The sequence below is a fragment of the Morone saxatilis genome, unplaced genomic scaffold, assembly GCF_004916995.1.
Source record: "Morone saxatilis isolate NCDOM2014 unplaced genomic scaffold, NCSU_SB_2.0 Contig18, whole genome shotgun sequence".
Lineage (NCBI taxonomy): Eukaryota > Metazoa > Chordata > Actinopteri > Moronidae > Morone > Morone saxatilis.
In genome coordinates, this window is record NW_023339740.1 from 7,616,692 (window position 1) to 7,634,364 (window position 17,673).

Below are 17,673 nucleotides of genomic sequence, written 5' to 3' on the forward strand. Positions count from 1 at the left end.
TGTGAACTTTGTGATAGCCCCTGAACTAACGCCAGATCCAGTATACTCCCAGTGTCTTCACTACATTTTCACTTCTCCCAAATCATGTGGCTCACACATTTTCAACAAAATCGCCAAAGTGCTAGTCATACTTAGTCTAGTGCAGGTAGTGATAATTTGCTTCATCCTTTCCTGTAAGACACCTGGGCTCATACAAAAAATCTGATATGTATGTATATAGCTAATGCTTCATGGAGATCAGTCCAATTTCCAGGAGGGATCTATATATTCATGGGGTGGCAAGAGGGTGGCATGGATACTTTAAGCTGTTGCAGAAACATATGCTTATTTAATCGCAAACAATCACATCTATTAATGTTTACCTGGAAAAGCCCCCAAATAAGGATATTTGAACTCAAAAACATTATTGTGGCACATTAGTGAAGCATTGATTAAAATTAATTTCACAAGATTGTTTCTATATTTCAGAAGAGAGAGGACAGACGATGACTAAGTGAACCAGCAGGATAATTCGTCCTTTAATTAGCAGAGGTGGAGGCAGAGAGGTGTGTCAGAGTCACACACACATACTCACACACACATGCAGGCATATCTTCATGCAGTACATGTAGCTTTAAAGTTATTTACACACACAGCTGGCCTACACACTGCTCAGCTGCTGGCAGGCTCACATGTCTGAGAGGCATGCTGCTAACAAACCCTGAGTCACACTGTGCAATGAGCCACAGACTCACTCAAACATACAACTCATCATGACACCTCAGCGCGCACACACACACACACACACACAGAAAATATCTCTCAGGAATGTCATGGCGGCTCAGCAGGCTAAAGCAGATAGTAGGTACTCACAATGCCAGGGGATAATGGGATGAATCCGACTCACGACCCTTCTTGCGTGTCATCTTCGCACTCTCTCCCATCTGTCACTCCTCACTGTATGAGGATGCAATAAATCTGAACTAGCATTAAAAAAAAATTCTAACTCTTAAAAACCTGTTTGCTCACGCGTGAGCAAGCTCAGATTAGAAACCATTCACTGCTCTGAGGTAAGCATTTTCAGTCAGTATATTTGTTTCGTTTTGTAGAGGAATATGACAGACGAGCAAATTGAGTTGCTGGTATCTCCGTGTTTGCACTGATTGTTTGCATATCTGTCGCAGTATTTTACAATACAGTTACAGTTGCACAGCTACAAAAACAATTTCCTTGCGCAAAGGAACAAGTAGGCGAGCCATGTTCGGTTCTGCTTTAGGGAATGCATCCTCGAGGCTTAGTCAAAGACGCGTCATTTACTTGTGTTCATTCGTCCTTTCATTCTTACACTCATTTTTCAAGAGCCATTGTTCTTATCACAGGCCTGCACACTGCGTTGTTGTGCATCTGTGTTTCTCTTGTAGCATGTGTGTGTTTGTGTGTGTGCCTGTATACTTAATGGGGCAATAACTGTCTGCTGACTGCTTTAACCAAGGCTTCCTCACAGTGCCGTGAACATCTGCAGACCCTCAGACACTCACACTTCCAGCAGAGTGATTGATTAAGTGTCAAGGGTGTGAATGAATTCACATCTTTATACTCTGTACGATGTGAGTGTGTGTATGTAAGAGAGTCGTAATGGTTTATAGCCATTCATGATTTTTTTTTCTCCTTATATCCCTCAGATACCATTTAAAAAAAATAAATAAATAAATGTATATAACTAATGCCTACATATATAAATCTGGGATCAGCTTTTTAACTGATACTTTTAAAGCCTTTACAGTGAGTGTATGCCAAATTTTGTGAGCATATGAAATATCATTTAACAAGCTAGACATCCCCGTAAAAATCAATTTAAACCTCTTAACTTGTCTTTATACAATCTTAATACCTTCTGGTGAAGTTTGGTGTTGAAACTGTCAGTGCTTTGATTATTGCCTACATTTAAACTGACAATGGGTAAAATGTACTCCTATAGAATCCTTTTTGTGCTTTTAATTCTAAGAGTCTTTGTCTATATCGTGCGTAATAGAGTTGCATCGTAAGTCAATGGCTAACCTTTAATGTGCATAAGAGTTATGAATACAAATCAGACATTAGACTTGCTCAGTGCAATGAGTGAAGGAGAGTCTGTCAGTTTTGTCTTGAATCTATAATATATATATACACTAGATACTCAATCTTAAATTGTAACCTATATACCTTATAGAGTAAGTAGCAACGTCAAGTCATGGAAACAAGAGGACCATAGACACACAGTTGTCTGTAGTATTCCTCATCATCAAATCCTTCAACCAAACCACCTCTGTGACAAAATATTTTAGGGATAGACATGACTACAGAAATAGCTTTTACTACAGATGTTTGGGAGTGGACAGATGTTTGGGAGTGGAGTAGGTAATGTGACTGAGGAATGAACCTGCACTGACTGCACTGCACTTAGCTGCTACGGTTAATTTGAAGTAAAGTTTATATAATCAGAACTACGGTTTTAGCATTGGGCCATCCTCCATGCTGAGAATAAACAAATCACCAGCTGCTTGGACATTAAAAACCCCTGGCTGTTCTAGTGTTACAGCTCTACATACATGCTACATCATTACATGCTCTTTGTTGTGCCATTAGTGACCAAATGACCAAATGTCATATCTTTGTCCATGTGAAGCCGTTTTCTAATAATTAATTTTTTTCTATACGAACGCCCTTTGAACATAGACTTTTGTTTATATGTTTGGAAGTCAACTGCCTGACTAATTTGACAGCCTTAGACATACAAGACTGTACTTTTTTATTTTGACCCAGTCCATGCTGATTCAAAGAAAATTTTAAACTATTCCTCAGTAATTGGTAAGTAATGCAGGACAGGAGATTTCATTTTATGTAACCTAATGTGTGTGAACGTGTGTGTGTGTGTGTGTGTGTGTGTGGACACATGTTAAAGGCTTTTCGCACATCTTTAGTTTTGCTGTATAGGACATGGCATGATGTTATTGGCATGATAGCAGAAGAAAACCACCCCAGGGATAAGATACACACTGATAAGCGCACATACTGAGGATATGTGTGAATAAATGATGGAGGCACTCATGCCTGTGGGGGAATGATATGTTTGTATGGAGGCATTTATTGAAGGGCACCATAAGTTACATTTGAGTTTCATGGATGCTTATCTTAATGTTTTGATTTGTGTGTGCGTTTGTGTCAATGTGTACGAGACATTGTGACAGTCCTATTGCAGCATCAGTGCCAGTTACTAGCTGTACTGAAACAGCTTTCTGTTCCCCTAAATCATAAATGTGTGAAATTACACACAAAAACACATCAATGAAAGAAAACACATTTTACACAAAATGTTTGCTGTCATTGCAAACACAGAAACATGAAAGGTAAATGGAAGGAAACCAGAGCTCCTGGAGGAAACCCACAGGGAACACATGCAACCACCACACAGAAGCAATTTATTCAAATACAGTATATTCTGTAGGAAGGCATAACAAGAACCCAGCGTACTTCTACGTTGTTGTTTCATAGGACGGAAAAGAGAACATACGGTTCTGCCTTTATTGTGGAAGGCACTTATGTTCCAGTTCAACAAAACATAAATTGGCACAAATTTCAAAGCCACTGTTTTTCTAATTCACATGCAACTCAGAAAGCACATTTATATTTTATATACTGTTACACACATTCACAAGCTGCTATTTACAACAGCTGCCTTGTGCTGCCAGTACTGTACTTTTGCTAACTAAGACAGCTTGCATTACATGAAGCTACTTTATAAACTCATGTTTTTGTTATCAAACAGAAGCACGGCACTGCATCTTTCTTCTTGAATTCATGCTGGACCAAAATCAGCTATTTTAAAGAAAAAAGGTGAGATGCAAGTTTGTTCCTGTTCTCTGAGTTTGTGAAGGGTCAAAGGGTTGACATGACAGACACAATGAGAGCTGTGAGTGTGTGTAAATGTGTGTATTTGTGTGTGTGCCTGCTTGCCTGCATGTGAGTACATCTATCAGAAGGCGAGTGTGATGGTGTTAGAAGACAACTCAGAACAGAGAATAGTGTTCTGTCACTCTTATATAACTCCAACAGAAAGCCACAGGGCGGCTGTCATTTTGCCACAAATGCTTTGTCTATGTGTGAGTGAGTCAAAGTTTTATGTGTGTGTCACTCAGCAGGACAGCCAAGGCAGCGTTACATGTTTTCCTGCTCAACTGTGTAGGGGTTACACTACTTAATAATAAAGGTAATTAATCACTGAAGATTAATAATACACTCGTAAATGGGACACCACCTCCGTTGTTTAGCTACTGGAATAATCTGGAGGAAATTATTCCACAGATCTAATCAAATCAATTTATTCAATTTCAAATTCTATATTCAATCTCATATTCTATATTCAATCTCATGTTCTGAAGTAGTGATTTCTTTTACACGATTCCTCGATTTCCCCGCATAAAATCAAACCTGCGACTGCACAGACTCAGACATATGGTTAAATATATATTAGTTTATTGATAAATAATCAATGAGTGTAGGCATGAATGGATAATGAAATGGGAGTGATATGTATACACAACAACAACAACAGGAATACCGTGGGACAAAATAATGAATTATGATATTGGATGATCAGAAGATGATGAATGATGAAATTTTTGTATAATCGGTGGCGAATTTAAAAATTTACGGAAGTAATTAGAAAGTTTACCAGACCCCTAATGAAAAGGAAAAACCTCTAAGCTAAGACGATGCTTGACCAGAGCTTCATAGCGACACCAAACTCTTTTCATGGTGTGTGAACCCAGCAGTGTGTGCAGTTTAAGCCTACCTTTTGTCGTAGATATGGAGGACTTCAGGAGGTTTCTTCCTCCGGCTGGTACTGCAAGGCTGCGGTTCAGAATTCCCAGTCCAAAAAACGTATCACCACGAGTACCCATTCTCCTGGGGGCCCTGTGCGCAATTTGCACGGTCGATCCTTTGGGCAATATGGCTGGGAGAATACAACGATTGTCCGGCTGGAACAGTTCGTGTTTTCCTGAGGCAGTGACCGCTGCGGCTTTCTGGGTTAGGCAGTCTTTCAAACTTCAAAGAGTGGTGGTCCACAGCTCTCGATGGGACTTAATCCTACTCTCGTCTATACTAACGGGGAACAAACGCTGGCCTTGCGAACCTCCGTCGTCACTAAATCCAAGAAATTGAATTAGTTCACGTTCTGTGAAATAGGCGATAATCTGCGATACATATATAAACTTAGACTATAAACTTTTGATTCTCGCGGTTTCTGGAGGCTTTCAAAATAATAAAAGTACTGAAATCAGTATTAACTAAGTGATTAATTATCAGAGGATACGAAAAACAAACTGGAATGAAGCGCTAAGCATAAGATAAGAAAAATAAACGAAACAAAATGAAAAAGAAAAGAAAGTAAGAAGAAGTGAGATAAAGTTTAAAAAGTTAAGTTAAAGCTAAAGTGATCCGAAGAAGGAGTGACCAGAGTCTTATATCGCTTGATCCTAGGGGACCCGGAACCGCGCTTCACTTTCCTAGTGGCTTCTTTGATTTGAATATTCGTAACTTCTTAAAGTTTGAGATAATAATTCACCGTTTTACCAAAAATCCATCATGACTTTAATACATTGTTTACATGACTAACATACTTAACCGAATTCACTCGTGAAAAGGTTAGTGTATAAATGTTAAAACCATTCGTTTGAAAAACCTTATGCTATACAGATTCTTACCAAAAGAGGCACTGTGGCTCCATCAAACATTCAGACATTTTAGACATGGTTTTGTAACTTCAACAAATTTGGCGCAGAAACACCAAACAAGCTTACTTTTGTAATCTCCTCCTGGCTGTGTGATAATCTGTACTTAGGGAGAAATAAATATTTACCTTTAGCACTTTTTTATTTAAAAATCAAATTCCCATATGTGTTTCTGCTGTAGAATGAGAGGACCATGTTTTCACAAAGAAAAAACATCGTAAAACCACACAATGAGGGCAGGGAGTTAACACACAGACGATGTGTTTCCAGGAGGGTGGTTCTCTCTGGGGATGAGTCTGTCAGATCAAAAGAAGACTGGTGGCCACATTCCAGGTTACGTGGTCCTAATTTACAAGCAAAAGCACTTAATTATCCAAAGAGTTGGTGTTGTTCTGTGGAGGAGTTCATTGGAAAGAAGAAGAAGGATGGGTAGATTGACACTTAAAGATCCAATCTGTGAACCGAGAAGGAAAACCAGGGCACCTCAGAGAAGACTCCAGGCGCCAACTCTCACCTCACTTCCTGAGCTTCAAAGGTCAGAGAGAGGCCCTAGCTGTGTTGGGGAAGAAATCAGGATTATATGATGAGCCTGATGTTAGAAAACCAATAAAGGTCTCCTGCAGAGGTGGAGACGATAGGACAATCTCCTACATAGGTGTATCCTATTAGTGGGTTGCTCTACCACATGACCCCCTCATAAAATGTCCATGTCTGTTCTGCTTGGATCAAGTGGTTTATTGTGTCTGAAAACAGTCCAAAGAATTTTTTTTTTCAACATTTCCTGCTCTCGCTGTTTTTTTCCTCCTGCACACAATGACAACAACAGAGCTGCCTCTGTGTCTAAGTTAATGAGGGCACTGGGCTGAGAATAAAAGCAAAGTATCACTAAAGAGTGTTTACTTATGAATCAAAGAGTATGAGACTGGAATAAATTGAGGAGTTTATACAAAAGTAAATATTTCAGTAGATTTGTCAGAGAAGCCATTGTGGTGTATATTTGATTGTTTTTTGCAGCACACATTTATCTGAATTTAAACAACATTTTTGGAGCAACAAAAAGTCAAAATACCAATAAGCCATCATAAAAGTTGATGAATTTCAAATCATCCCCCCTCTCCTCTCCTTTTTCCTTCTCTCTCTCAGTCTCGTACCAGGTGAAGCAGGGGACATGTGAGGTGGTGGCCATCCATCGCTGCTGTAATAAGAATAAGATTGAGGAGCGCTCTCAAACCGTCAAGTGTTCCTGTTTCCCTGGGCAGGTCGCTGGCACCACCAGAGCCAGACCCTCATGTGTGGAAGGTAAAAGCTTCACAATGCTGTGTGTTTGTGTGTGAATGTGTATGTTCATATACCCTGGATCCAGATTATTCTCCATGGCTGCAAATCTCCATTTCTGAAAAGCATAGGGTGCCAACATGCTTGTTCATTATTTTGTAAAAGTATCAATTTGTAAATTTGTGGGGGAAAATGCTACAGCAGAAAGACGTCATCTTATATTGAAAATATGTAAAAAAAATAAAATAAATAAATATAATAAAATTAAAGCAGCACTACAGTATTTTGAAGGATAACTTTTCCCTTGAACAAACTTCAACTACTTAAGTAAGTAATATTCACACTTGACATGAAAATATATTATATATTCTCTCCCAACACATGCAGAACAACACTGCCTTTAAAAAGTTGTGGCCTCAAGGTTGGTGAAACAAGATAGTGACTGGAAGGTTGTTGATTTAATCCCCCACCAGTCTGGGGGAAAAGAGAGCATTGATCTCAATGAACCCCCCTGAATAAATAAAGGTGAAAAAACAAAACTAAAAGAACACTGAAAAAGCATTACAGGTATCACCAACATTAAATCAAATAGAGAAATATGCGAGATGTCTTGTGCATCATTTTATACACGTTTGCCCACAATTGGGCAGCAAGGCCTCTGCAATTCTGCCAAACCTTGGCAACGTGACTAGAATTCAAAGTTCTGTTTTGTAGGTAGTGTTTGTGCCTGCGCAACATGTTTTTGTAATGATTGATACACTGCTGAATCTGAAAGGGTCAACGAGGCTAAAAATGTTTTTAATCATCTTGCATCATTAAAGTTGTTACATGAAAACATCCCACCTAAAACAAATCATTACCACATTCATTTTGAGATGTTAGTAACATAAATAATACATCCACTGCGGAAAAGATTAATAGGTTGCTCTTAATTATAAATTTTCTGCCAAACAAGATGCCTCTCTTCTTCTAGCTAAACCTTTTAAAAGTGGTTGAAAACATGAAGGAAAAATGACACCTGGCCTTTCTATCCTTTCTAGCAAAGCCATACAATAAAGAAACACACAAGGGATCAGACAGACAGAGGATAAACAAATATCAAAAGAGAGAAACATTAAAATATAATTTTAAAGGACAAAGATATAGTGGCATCTAGTATTTGACGACCTTGGAATGAAAACGAGCTGTGAAGTGTGTAGGAGAAACTACAGTTGCTCTTAAACCCAGAAACGCAGTCAGCCTCCACAGAAGGCGACCCTCTACGTAAATATAAAAAACGGCTCAATATAAGGAAAACACAACAATTCCTATATTCAGGTGATTATACACTAATGAAAACATACATATATTATTTTCCATTTCTGCCAATAGATCATCCTAAATGTTACACACTGGACATTAGCACCTGGCGGTAAGAATAGCTATTATCCGAAATTGAGACCATGATTTTTACTGTGGTCTCTTTAGTTTTTCGATAATCACACCATTAAATCACTGTTAATTTGAGAGTTATTGTAATACACACATACTGGAGCACTTTTACGGTTAAATAGTATGTTTTTCAGTGTATAATTGGGATGAAGTAAAACGGCATATCTCTAGCCTGCTTGTCTTACATTTTGTGGTTCATCATATCCAAAAGAGATCATGTAACAGGCAAGATTAAAGCCACTAATGCAGGTAATGGAAGCCCAGTGTCCCCTTGCCGCCTTATACCCTGCGTGCTGTCTGAAAGGAGAAGCAAACATATGACAGCTGTCGGCCAAGACTGGAAATTTAAACTGCACTTTAAAGCCCTGATTTTATTTGGGATGTTTCATATATAGTCGGGCCACTTGAGAATACAACAGATGGTGATAAAGAAAGTATTTTCAAATAAAGAATAAGAGTAACATAAGAATATAGAACATAACATGCGGATGAGAGCCACACCATCGACAAGAGGGATGTTTTGGAGGAAAAAAAGATAAAAACATGAAATTAAATCATTATGTTGTTAATAATATAGAGCAGATTAATAATCCAAGGAGTTCTGCTCACACATACACAACAAGGCCATGACTGTGCTTGTGTATGTGGGAGTGAAGTGATGATAGACAGATGAAAACTGCAAGTTGTTCTCATAGACCTTTGTTCCACCCGTTTGCCTGCTCTGCGAGCTCATGCCCAGCAAGAAACAAGCAGTGTCACTGACCTCTATCATCCACAGACGCTCCGCAGAGATCACAAACACACACACACTAGTGTCAGCCAATCCTGATCCAATCATGCTGTATTTAGCCCTACCAATGAAATACCATAGTTGTCTCATAAAAACGCGAGTAGAGCCAGTGAATCCACGAAGCACACAGGTTATTTCAGAACTGTTTAAGGTCAGCCCGGTGGGGGATGAATCCACACCCCTCTACCAAGACTCAATGACCGATAACAAATCACAAATAGAGTACCTTTGTACGAGATGTGTGGGGCAGTACAAAGTGATGTTTTTTATCAGACTTGTAACTTCAGACTGGCAGTTTTTGGTTTGTTTATTCCCTATGAAAACTGAGTATCAGCACATTATTATCCTAATGCAGTACATTAATTATATGGTAATAATCAAGAGGGGAAAAAACAAACAGTTACCTCAATCACCCCGCCTTAGCTTTAATGTGTTCACTTCTATTGATAGTCTCAATATAGTACGGAACACTTCTTTGGAAATTAGAATAAACATAAAAAACAATCTGCTAACTCAGTTTCTATTTTTTTATAGAGTTGTTACGTGTGGTTAAAGATTTAGCTGTTTTGTTGACACTGACCTTACTTCTTCATTGTTTGGGGTGTAAAAATAATAACAATGATTGAAAGATTATAATTGCATATTCTGACAACATGAAGAAAAGTACTGGAGTTGTAACCTTTCTCTTTGCTACAAACTGGTCCTGCACATTTGATGCATAAAGCATTGTTACTACACTAAATAAGGTTTTTACTAAATTTTATGTTATTAGAGATACAAATATTAATTTTATTTAACAAATCTCATCATTCAATAATAATTCATACACAAAGGCATTTGGTTATCTTCGTAGAGACTTATAGTTACTTTTGTTTTTGGTCAATTTTACCTCAGAGAGGTCAAACTCCCTGTTAAGTCTCGAATAAACAAATGGTTATACCTATATAACTATAAAAACAGAAATTCAAATACACTTATTTGGGTTTGGAAGGGGAAGTGCTGAATAAAAATCTCTGTCAATAACTTTTTTTTCTTCTTTTTTTTTATTGGCACCCTATTTTCACACTTTGGCTTGTTTCTTAGTTTTTTAAGTGACTCATTAATTCCTTTGAAATGAAACAAGCAAATGTGCTTGTATTTCATTGTGAACAAACTCTGACTTTCTCTGCAGCCTGCATGCACTCTTAGTGTTCAAGCGCCTTCCGTGTTCAATAATCACAACTATCCACAGAACACCCGACTCACCGCCTCCATCCAGCGTGTTGCTGTTCCTGCATGTGGCCAGTAGACGGTGCTTTTCCCATTCAAATGACTCAGTCACAAACATACCTGCTAGTTCATTTCAGCACTATTTTCACCCGAAAAGAAAAGTAGATTTGTTGTTTAACCTCTTTGATGAGTTCCTAGATGGGAACAATTGCTTGATAATGATAAAATCAGGCAACCATAGCAAAGATGATTGGCTTTGTAATGAAAGTTGGGATAAATAAGGAATCATGTGAGACTTTGCTAACCTTTCAGAATAGGCATTACCCTGATGCTTCACTTTTGTTTGCTCACTTCTCCTTAAAGACTTGGTATAGTTTGCTAAGAGTAAGGACTGACACTGATGAGAAACTAACAGACAGACAGTTATTACTATTACTGAAAGTCATTCAATGATAAATGCTTTTTGATGCTCACTTTTTCTGTTTCTCCCTCACACACATACGCACAAACAGCTTAGTTCCCCCATCACAGCAGTCACATGGTTTTCTAATTTCCTATTCAGATCTCACCTCTGAATCTCCCCTCCTCTCACTTCCAAATCCAGCAGCACTTATCTCATGAGTCATGCTTGACCTCTGAGTTCACAGTTACAAAAGATCTCACCTCATCCAACACTGTCCTACACACACAAACACACATCCCCGCACGCTACTCTCACCTTTTAAGCTTGAGCACTGATGGAAAGAGACAAACCCTTCTCAGTAGCCAGCCTTTGTAGAAAAGCCATAGTGTAAATGGAGTTACATTATTGATGCTGGCTGAAAGAGGAGTAAATGGCAGCAGGTCCCATTACTGGCTGCTACATGTTGGGGCCCATTACTGTCAGACTTACTTTTATAAGTAAACTCCATTCATCAAAATCTTATTTTTTTTCATTTATCACAAAACGCTCTTCTCTCTGTCATCATATTCTATTAGTATTAGTGTTTGTAGTGTTGTGTGTGAATGAAGATTTAGTGCTGTAATTTTTGGATTTGGAAAAGTCTAAATCAGAGTGTGAAGTCTTACCAGAAGTAAAATGTGATAATATCTAATAAATAGAAGTCATCTGTTTCTAAGAATACTCTACAGGAGAAATGTACGGTGTCCACTTGTGTGTCTGTGTCTCACAGATTTCACATCTGTGGGCAAAAGAACAAACTAGCTTGTCTGAGAGAAGACAAAATGTGTGTCCACTGTTTGGTTTTACTGCAGTAGCATTCAGGATAAATAAAATGTTTTTGTCTCAATTGGGGTTCTGCCAAGTTTAGTTAAGCTCACAGGGTTAGTTAGACATGTGTTGGTTACGACTTGGGCTTGTGTGCACCTCTAGGGAATGAATGTTCAAAAAGAAAGCTATCCTCTCATAAAAAGTTGAAAAAATACTCCTATTTCATGGACGTGTCATTATCAATGCAATGTATAAAATATGAAATTATATACACACATTACATTATTTCATTCAAACTTGTAAAATATGTCAAATAAAAATAAATAAAAGTATGTATGTATTAGCATGAAAATGTACTAGAGCACGGGTCTCAAACTCAAATTGGCATGGGGCCACTGCTTGTATTGTCAACTCATAGAAGGGCCACTTCAGTGTTTAAGTACTACAAGAAAGCACAATATTCTGAAAATATTTCCATTAGTAACATTATACTTTACAAAAAATTGCAAACAGCAGTTTGAATATATTTTTATATCATCATTTTGTATAATTTTCTTATCAGCCCTTTGCACGCATTAGCATGATCTTTTATTTTGCACCAAACAAAATACCTTTTAAAAAAAAGATTTGTCTTTTTATTTTAATTGCATACGAAGAGGTAGTTTAAATTGATATGAAACAACTAGAAAAAAATATTCATATCTTAGGGGCTAGATTATTATGTCACAGGCCAGAGGAGGGGGGTGGAGGGCCGGCAGTTTGGGACACTTTCATTAGAGTGTCTAATGTAAAGGTAGGTCTCATTATAAGGCATGATGTGTGTCAAATTATCTAGTTCATTAATGTGTAAGTGGGCATTTTAATGTTGTAAATGATACATGCAGGGCTAAATGGAACCACTTTATATACTACTGGGTCGTTTAACCTTTAACAATGTGTCACATTAAATGAACCTTTATGCTTTTATCTGCAAAGTAACTAGTATCTGTAACCATTAGATGAATGTAGAGTACAGCAATAGTAGAAAGTTGCACATAATAGTAATACTCAAAGTAACTATAAGTACTTCCAAATTAAGTGCAGTATAGTACTTGACGAAGAGTAACATGCCAACTCTGCATTTATATGTGTACACATACATACAGTATGTATGTATGTTTGTGTGTTTGGGAGTTTTCTGAGCACCTGTAAGATGGACTTTAAATCTTTCCACAAACAGTGTCATTAAAGTGTGTCTGCTGGTAGAGAAAGACAGACAGCACAGAGACCCGATAAAAGCAGTAGATTTAGTTTGGTGTGTGATTTGCTGAACTCAGCGACAGACAAACTGTGTTTCATTATTGGGCAAAGAAATCTAGTTTAGTGTTTCAGCACACATCAACCTGCTGTTGTTTACTATAAAATCTGCTCCACAATGTCATGCTTTTGTCATTTTGTCACTCTGTTCTTGTGAATGTGTGGAACTGTTCACCGTGTATAATCCTTTTTCAGACAGTTTTTTCACCGCACTTTCCACTTGTATTTTCTCGTCATGCATACCTGGGTGTGCTGGCATGGTTGTGTGAGCCGTGGCAACAGAGATACAGTGTGTTAGTAAATCATTGTAGAAAGAGATGGATGCCTCTCTCCTACTGCTTCTGCACTCCAGGATCACTGAGTGGAACAGTTACAATGCCTCAGGGTATCCATACCTCTGGGTCCATCCCCAACTTCTAGTTTGTGTGTGTGTGTGTGTGATGGTACATCATTTTCCCTTTAAATATTAATGACCTGGGAGCAAGGGCACAGGACTACACGTGATTGTGCTTTTACGCCTGACACTTACTGCACAGTGGGAGCTGCATACTTGTACACACACAAACAAAACACACATATAGATAATGTGCACAACAGACATGTGCACACAATGCAAATGCACGTACGCACAGATGCGAAGGAAAAGAAAACTCCAGTTTGTGTTGCTCTACTGAGTGAATTCAGGCGGTGCCTTTGTAAAGTATTAATGGGCAAACACTCTAACAGACACACGTCTGAGTGCACATATTGTATTAGTATTCCCTGCCTTACATCAAACAAGCTACATTTGAATGATACAATGAGGTATTGAATTAGGTTTTTTATATATATCAAAGGCTAATCTATTATTCTTTATCATGTGACTTGAATGACTTGAGATGAAAGGGTTAGAGGTGAAGGAAGAGCCTTTGAACTTGCATAATTGGTGACGTACTGTATTCAGTTTCATCACATGGAATTCATTTTCCATGTTTTTTGTTGGATGATAGAGTAAGTTGGCTGATTTGATGTCCCTTTTTTGCCTTATTGTGTTATAAAAAGAAATGATGTATATTCACAGTTGAAATATGGTCATAAATATAGTGTGAGACACACTGTATTGATTTGCACCTGTTTTTTGTCTTCCCAGGAGAGTGTGTATCTGGGTGTTAATTTATATAATTTTCTTCCACCTAAAGAAATGCTGAGTAGAAAGTTTTTGGCATGGGGAGCTGTTGTTTGCCCATTAGCACTTGTAAAATGCCTGCGGTGGTAGGGCACGACACGCATTCTCAGAGTGTTGATTGGCCATTAACAAGGCATTGCATACACAAAGCATATAGGCTTATTTTTGGTCAGAGCAGTCTGAACAATATGTCAGTTATATGTTCATGCAAAGTCACAGAATCAACTTGGATGAAGGGACTTGCAATTTCAACTTTGTCCACTTGATGTCACAAACATTACAATGACAGTTCAGGCATCACTGCAGGAAGATATGAACAGAAGCTGTGTTGGCTGAGTGCACATACCTACGGCTGACATATCTCGCTCACACACACAAAATGAAAAGCTGTAACCACAACAGGCATAATAACGATGAGTGACATTTGTCAGATGTGTGTTAGATTGACGTGTTGTTATCAGTAGGTGGAGAGACAGAGCTGTAGGCAGCCTTATAGCGCGAAACCTCCACAGACCTGATTTAGAGAACCCCAGAGACTAGACAAGTGGCACGTGCAGAGGGTGCTTGAGCACTTGCCGTTTGGACTACTAGAGAGAAAGTGCATTTTTTTAAATAAATAAAAAAATGCCTTGTAACAAATGAAGGAATGTTAACTGTTAAAATCTTCATCTTAAATCAAAAAATAAGTACACCAATGTCTAAAATGCCTTACCTGGAATGCTGTGTTGCTTTTTAGAATTATGGTCATGATGCCTTCCAAGCCTCAGTATTATATGATATGTTGAACTAAATTGTTGGCACATAGTGGTAGTATCTTACCCATACGATATCAGCATCTTCTGATTGCCTGTTATTACTGAAGCAATTACGCCTTATGGAGAGGTGACAAGACAAATATGGAGGTGAGAGAGGTGGCCATGCAACCAGAGGAAGTGCATCTTTGTCAGCAGTATTAAACTGAGCTTCTGCCACTGAAAATGTCAGTCTGCGGGCTAGGTAAGAGTTGGGCTGGTTAACATGTGAGGATAATTTGCTGAAATATACTTAATCTCTTTGCATGTATCATTAATTAACTGTCATGTAGCAATTTTTGAACCAACCTCAGTCAGGAGTTTGTATACATTATAATACATTAATTTTAATATGAACAGTGTCCCAAAAGTAGTCATTCCAGCCGTATACTTATTCAATTATTTGAAAAAGTCGCCTTTTACGAATTTGGGTCCCTGCCTCTCTAACATCCTCTGCATGTCCCTATAGGCAAGAACCTGGGGAATTACATAGCCTCAGTCCCTTGTGTTGCCTAATCACTTGCACCTTAAGCAAAGCACTGTCTAGACGTTTGCCCTCAGCTTAGCCCAGGCTGAAAGTTTGAGAGAGAACTTTAAAGGGAGCCATTTTGAGTGCAGATTCCATTGTAATGAGCTGGTAACTGTGATGAAATGTAAGCCTGAGCTGTAAACCTTTTGAATTAGCATATGCACCTTTTGTGAATATAAATGTAGACTCTTAATGAGACTGATGCAATTAAAGTAGGTAGCCTGAGAGATACTCCATGTGTTTTACACATTTTTGCTGGAGAAAATGTGCCCTCTTTCTATTTCAAGAACTTGCCAGTGATTAATTTTCACACTTACCTGTTGAACATTCTGGTGAAAAACAGGGAGGTTAGTGCAGACAAAAAATAAAGCCATCAACATTAAATTAGCTCGATCATTTTAAAAGCAACTGAGCTAATTTTCTGCCCTTCAGTAGTGTTGATAAGATGAGGCAGTAAATGGATACAGTAGTTCAACATTTTGAGAATCATGCTTATCTGCTTTCTTTCTGACAGTTAGAGTAGAAGATCGATACCACTCTGATGACTGTACTGTAACTATTAAACTACAGCCATCAGAGGGTGAGTTAGCGTAGCATAAAGACTGGAAACAGCTAGCCTGGCTTTGAGCAAAGGTAATAAAATTTACATATCAGCACCTCTAAATCTCATTAATTAACATGTTATGCTTTGGTTTTATGGGAGGTTATGTGTTAGACTTATTGTCAACTTCTTATTTGATTACAATATATAACTAGATACAACATGTTAAGTGTACTACAAGTCATTATGAAATCCTTAGCCCTGTAATTACCTGCAAAATCAGAGGAAACAAGGTGGTGGAAATGCTACTGGCTAGAGCACAAAACACAAAATGAGTCCGTCAAGAGTTGAAATCAGATGTTATATTTTCAGAAAACAGACTTTTGTAGGCCATCTGCAAGGTAGCGGACCTCGAAGGCAACATAGTTATAGGGTGCATGTACCATTAGTAGGGCTTGGAAAAAATATGGTCCCAGCGGTGATGATCTCAGAATGAACTACTGCACACACACTAATAACCTGTGTAATCTTTTTATCATTGACCTGTTGAGAACTGTCTGTGAGTGCTGTCCAACATCTGAACTATCCATGACATCACAGGCCTTGTACCGACTCTGTTAATTTTCTGATTTGACAGGCAGGTGCTTATGTGTCATGGCTACCCCGCCCTCCCAGTATAGCATGAGATAAGCTGCAGGGAACTCTAACTTCATAATAGCACTCAGAGGCCGTGCCCATTAGCTCTAAATAACACTCTTGCAGTGCAAAGCACCGTTGTCGACACCATAATGGCCACATTAACGAGCATTACACAGCCATTGGTTTTTAGAACCGCTTACTGCCACTGAGCTCATGCATCATAACAGTGTGTTCAACATTACACCCCTTGATAGCTGTGAGAGAGTTGGCAACTTGGTGTTGGCTTTCCTCTTCTCCCTATGTCTTCCTGTCTCTGTCATTGCATTCAGGCTGCCTATTTTCTACTTTGCTTCAGTCCGTTGCTCACCTTCTCTCTGTTCTCTTTGTTTAATCTGCTCCTTTCTCTGTTGGACTTGGTGATAGCCATCCTCAAACAGTCTCTTTCCTCTCCAACCCTCTCTTGCTGCCTCTCTCAGTTCCCCTCGCTGCTCATTTCCTCACGACAAAGATGTTTTCTTGGCGAACACCTGTTATTTAGCCTTGTCTTCCTCCCGCTCCTCCTTCTTTCCTATCTTTCTCTCAGTCACTGTGTTTTCATCTTATGTGATGCCTGAGAGGATTTGTCCGTGTTCTTTTGCATTATGCAGTTGAAAGCCCATTTTCCTGCCAATACCACCTCATCTCCTCCCTTTGTTGGAAACAATAGTCACTAGAGATCAAATTTTCTTTCTAAAAACCATCAATCCACCAGTTTAATGAAGTTGGCGGTGCACTCTTTTATCCCCCCTGCATCCACACTTGAGACAGAAGGATGGATGGATGATGTGTTAGGAGAGAGGGAATTGAGTTATTCTCAGCTGTCGGGCTGTCTCCTGTCTAGACAGTGGGTCAGATGATCTGGAAGATTTGAGTGTCAGCTGCTAAGACATGAGAAAACTTTGGGCTTTGACACTGGATTAACTGTGGATCAGGCCAAGTTCTGAAGCTATGCTGGATCAATTTTGTTGCATGTAGATATACAGAAAACCATCACTTTTTTTTTAACAA

At 38.6% G+C, this 17,673-nt stretch overlaps 1 protein-coding gene across 1 annotated transcript in view; it reads left to right on the top strand.

Moving 5' to 3' along the window:
• Positions 1-17,673, top strand: part of tafa4b (TAFA chemokine like family member 4b) — a 30,779-nt gene that overhangs the window by 8,731 nt on the left and 4,375 nt on the right. Inside the window, exon 3 of the mRNA XM_035662172.1 lies at positions 6,894-7,049. Coding sequence (XP_035518065.1) covers positions 6,894-7,049 — 156 coding nt within the window. The remainder of the gene's footprint in view (positions 1-6,893; positions 7,050-17,673) is intronic.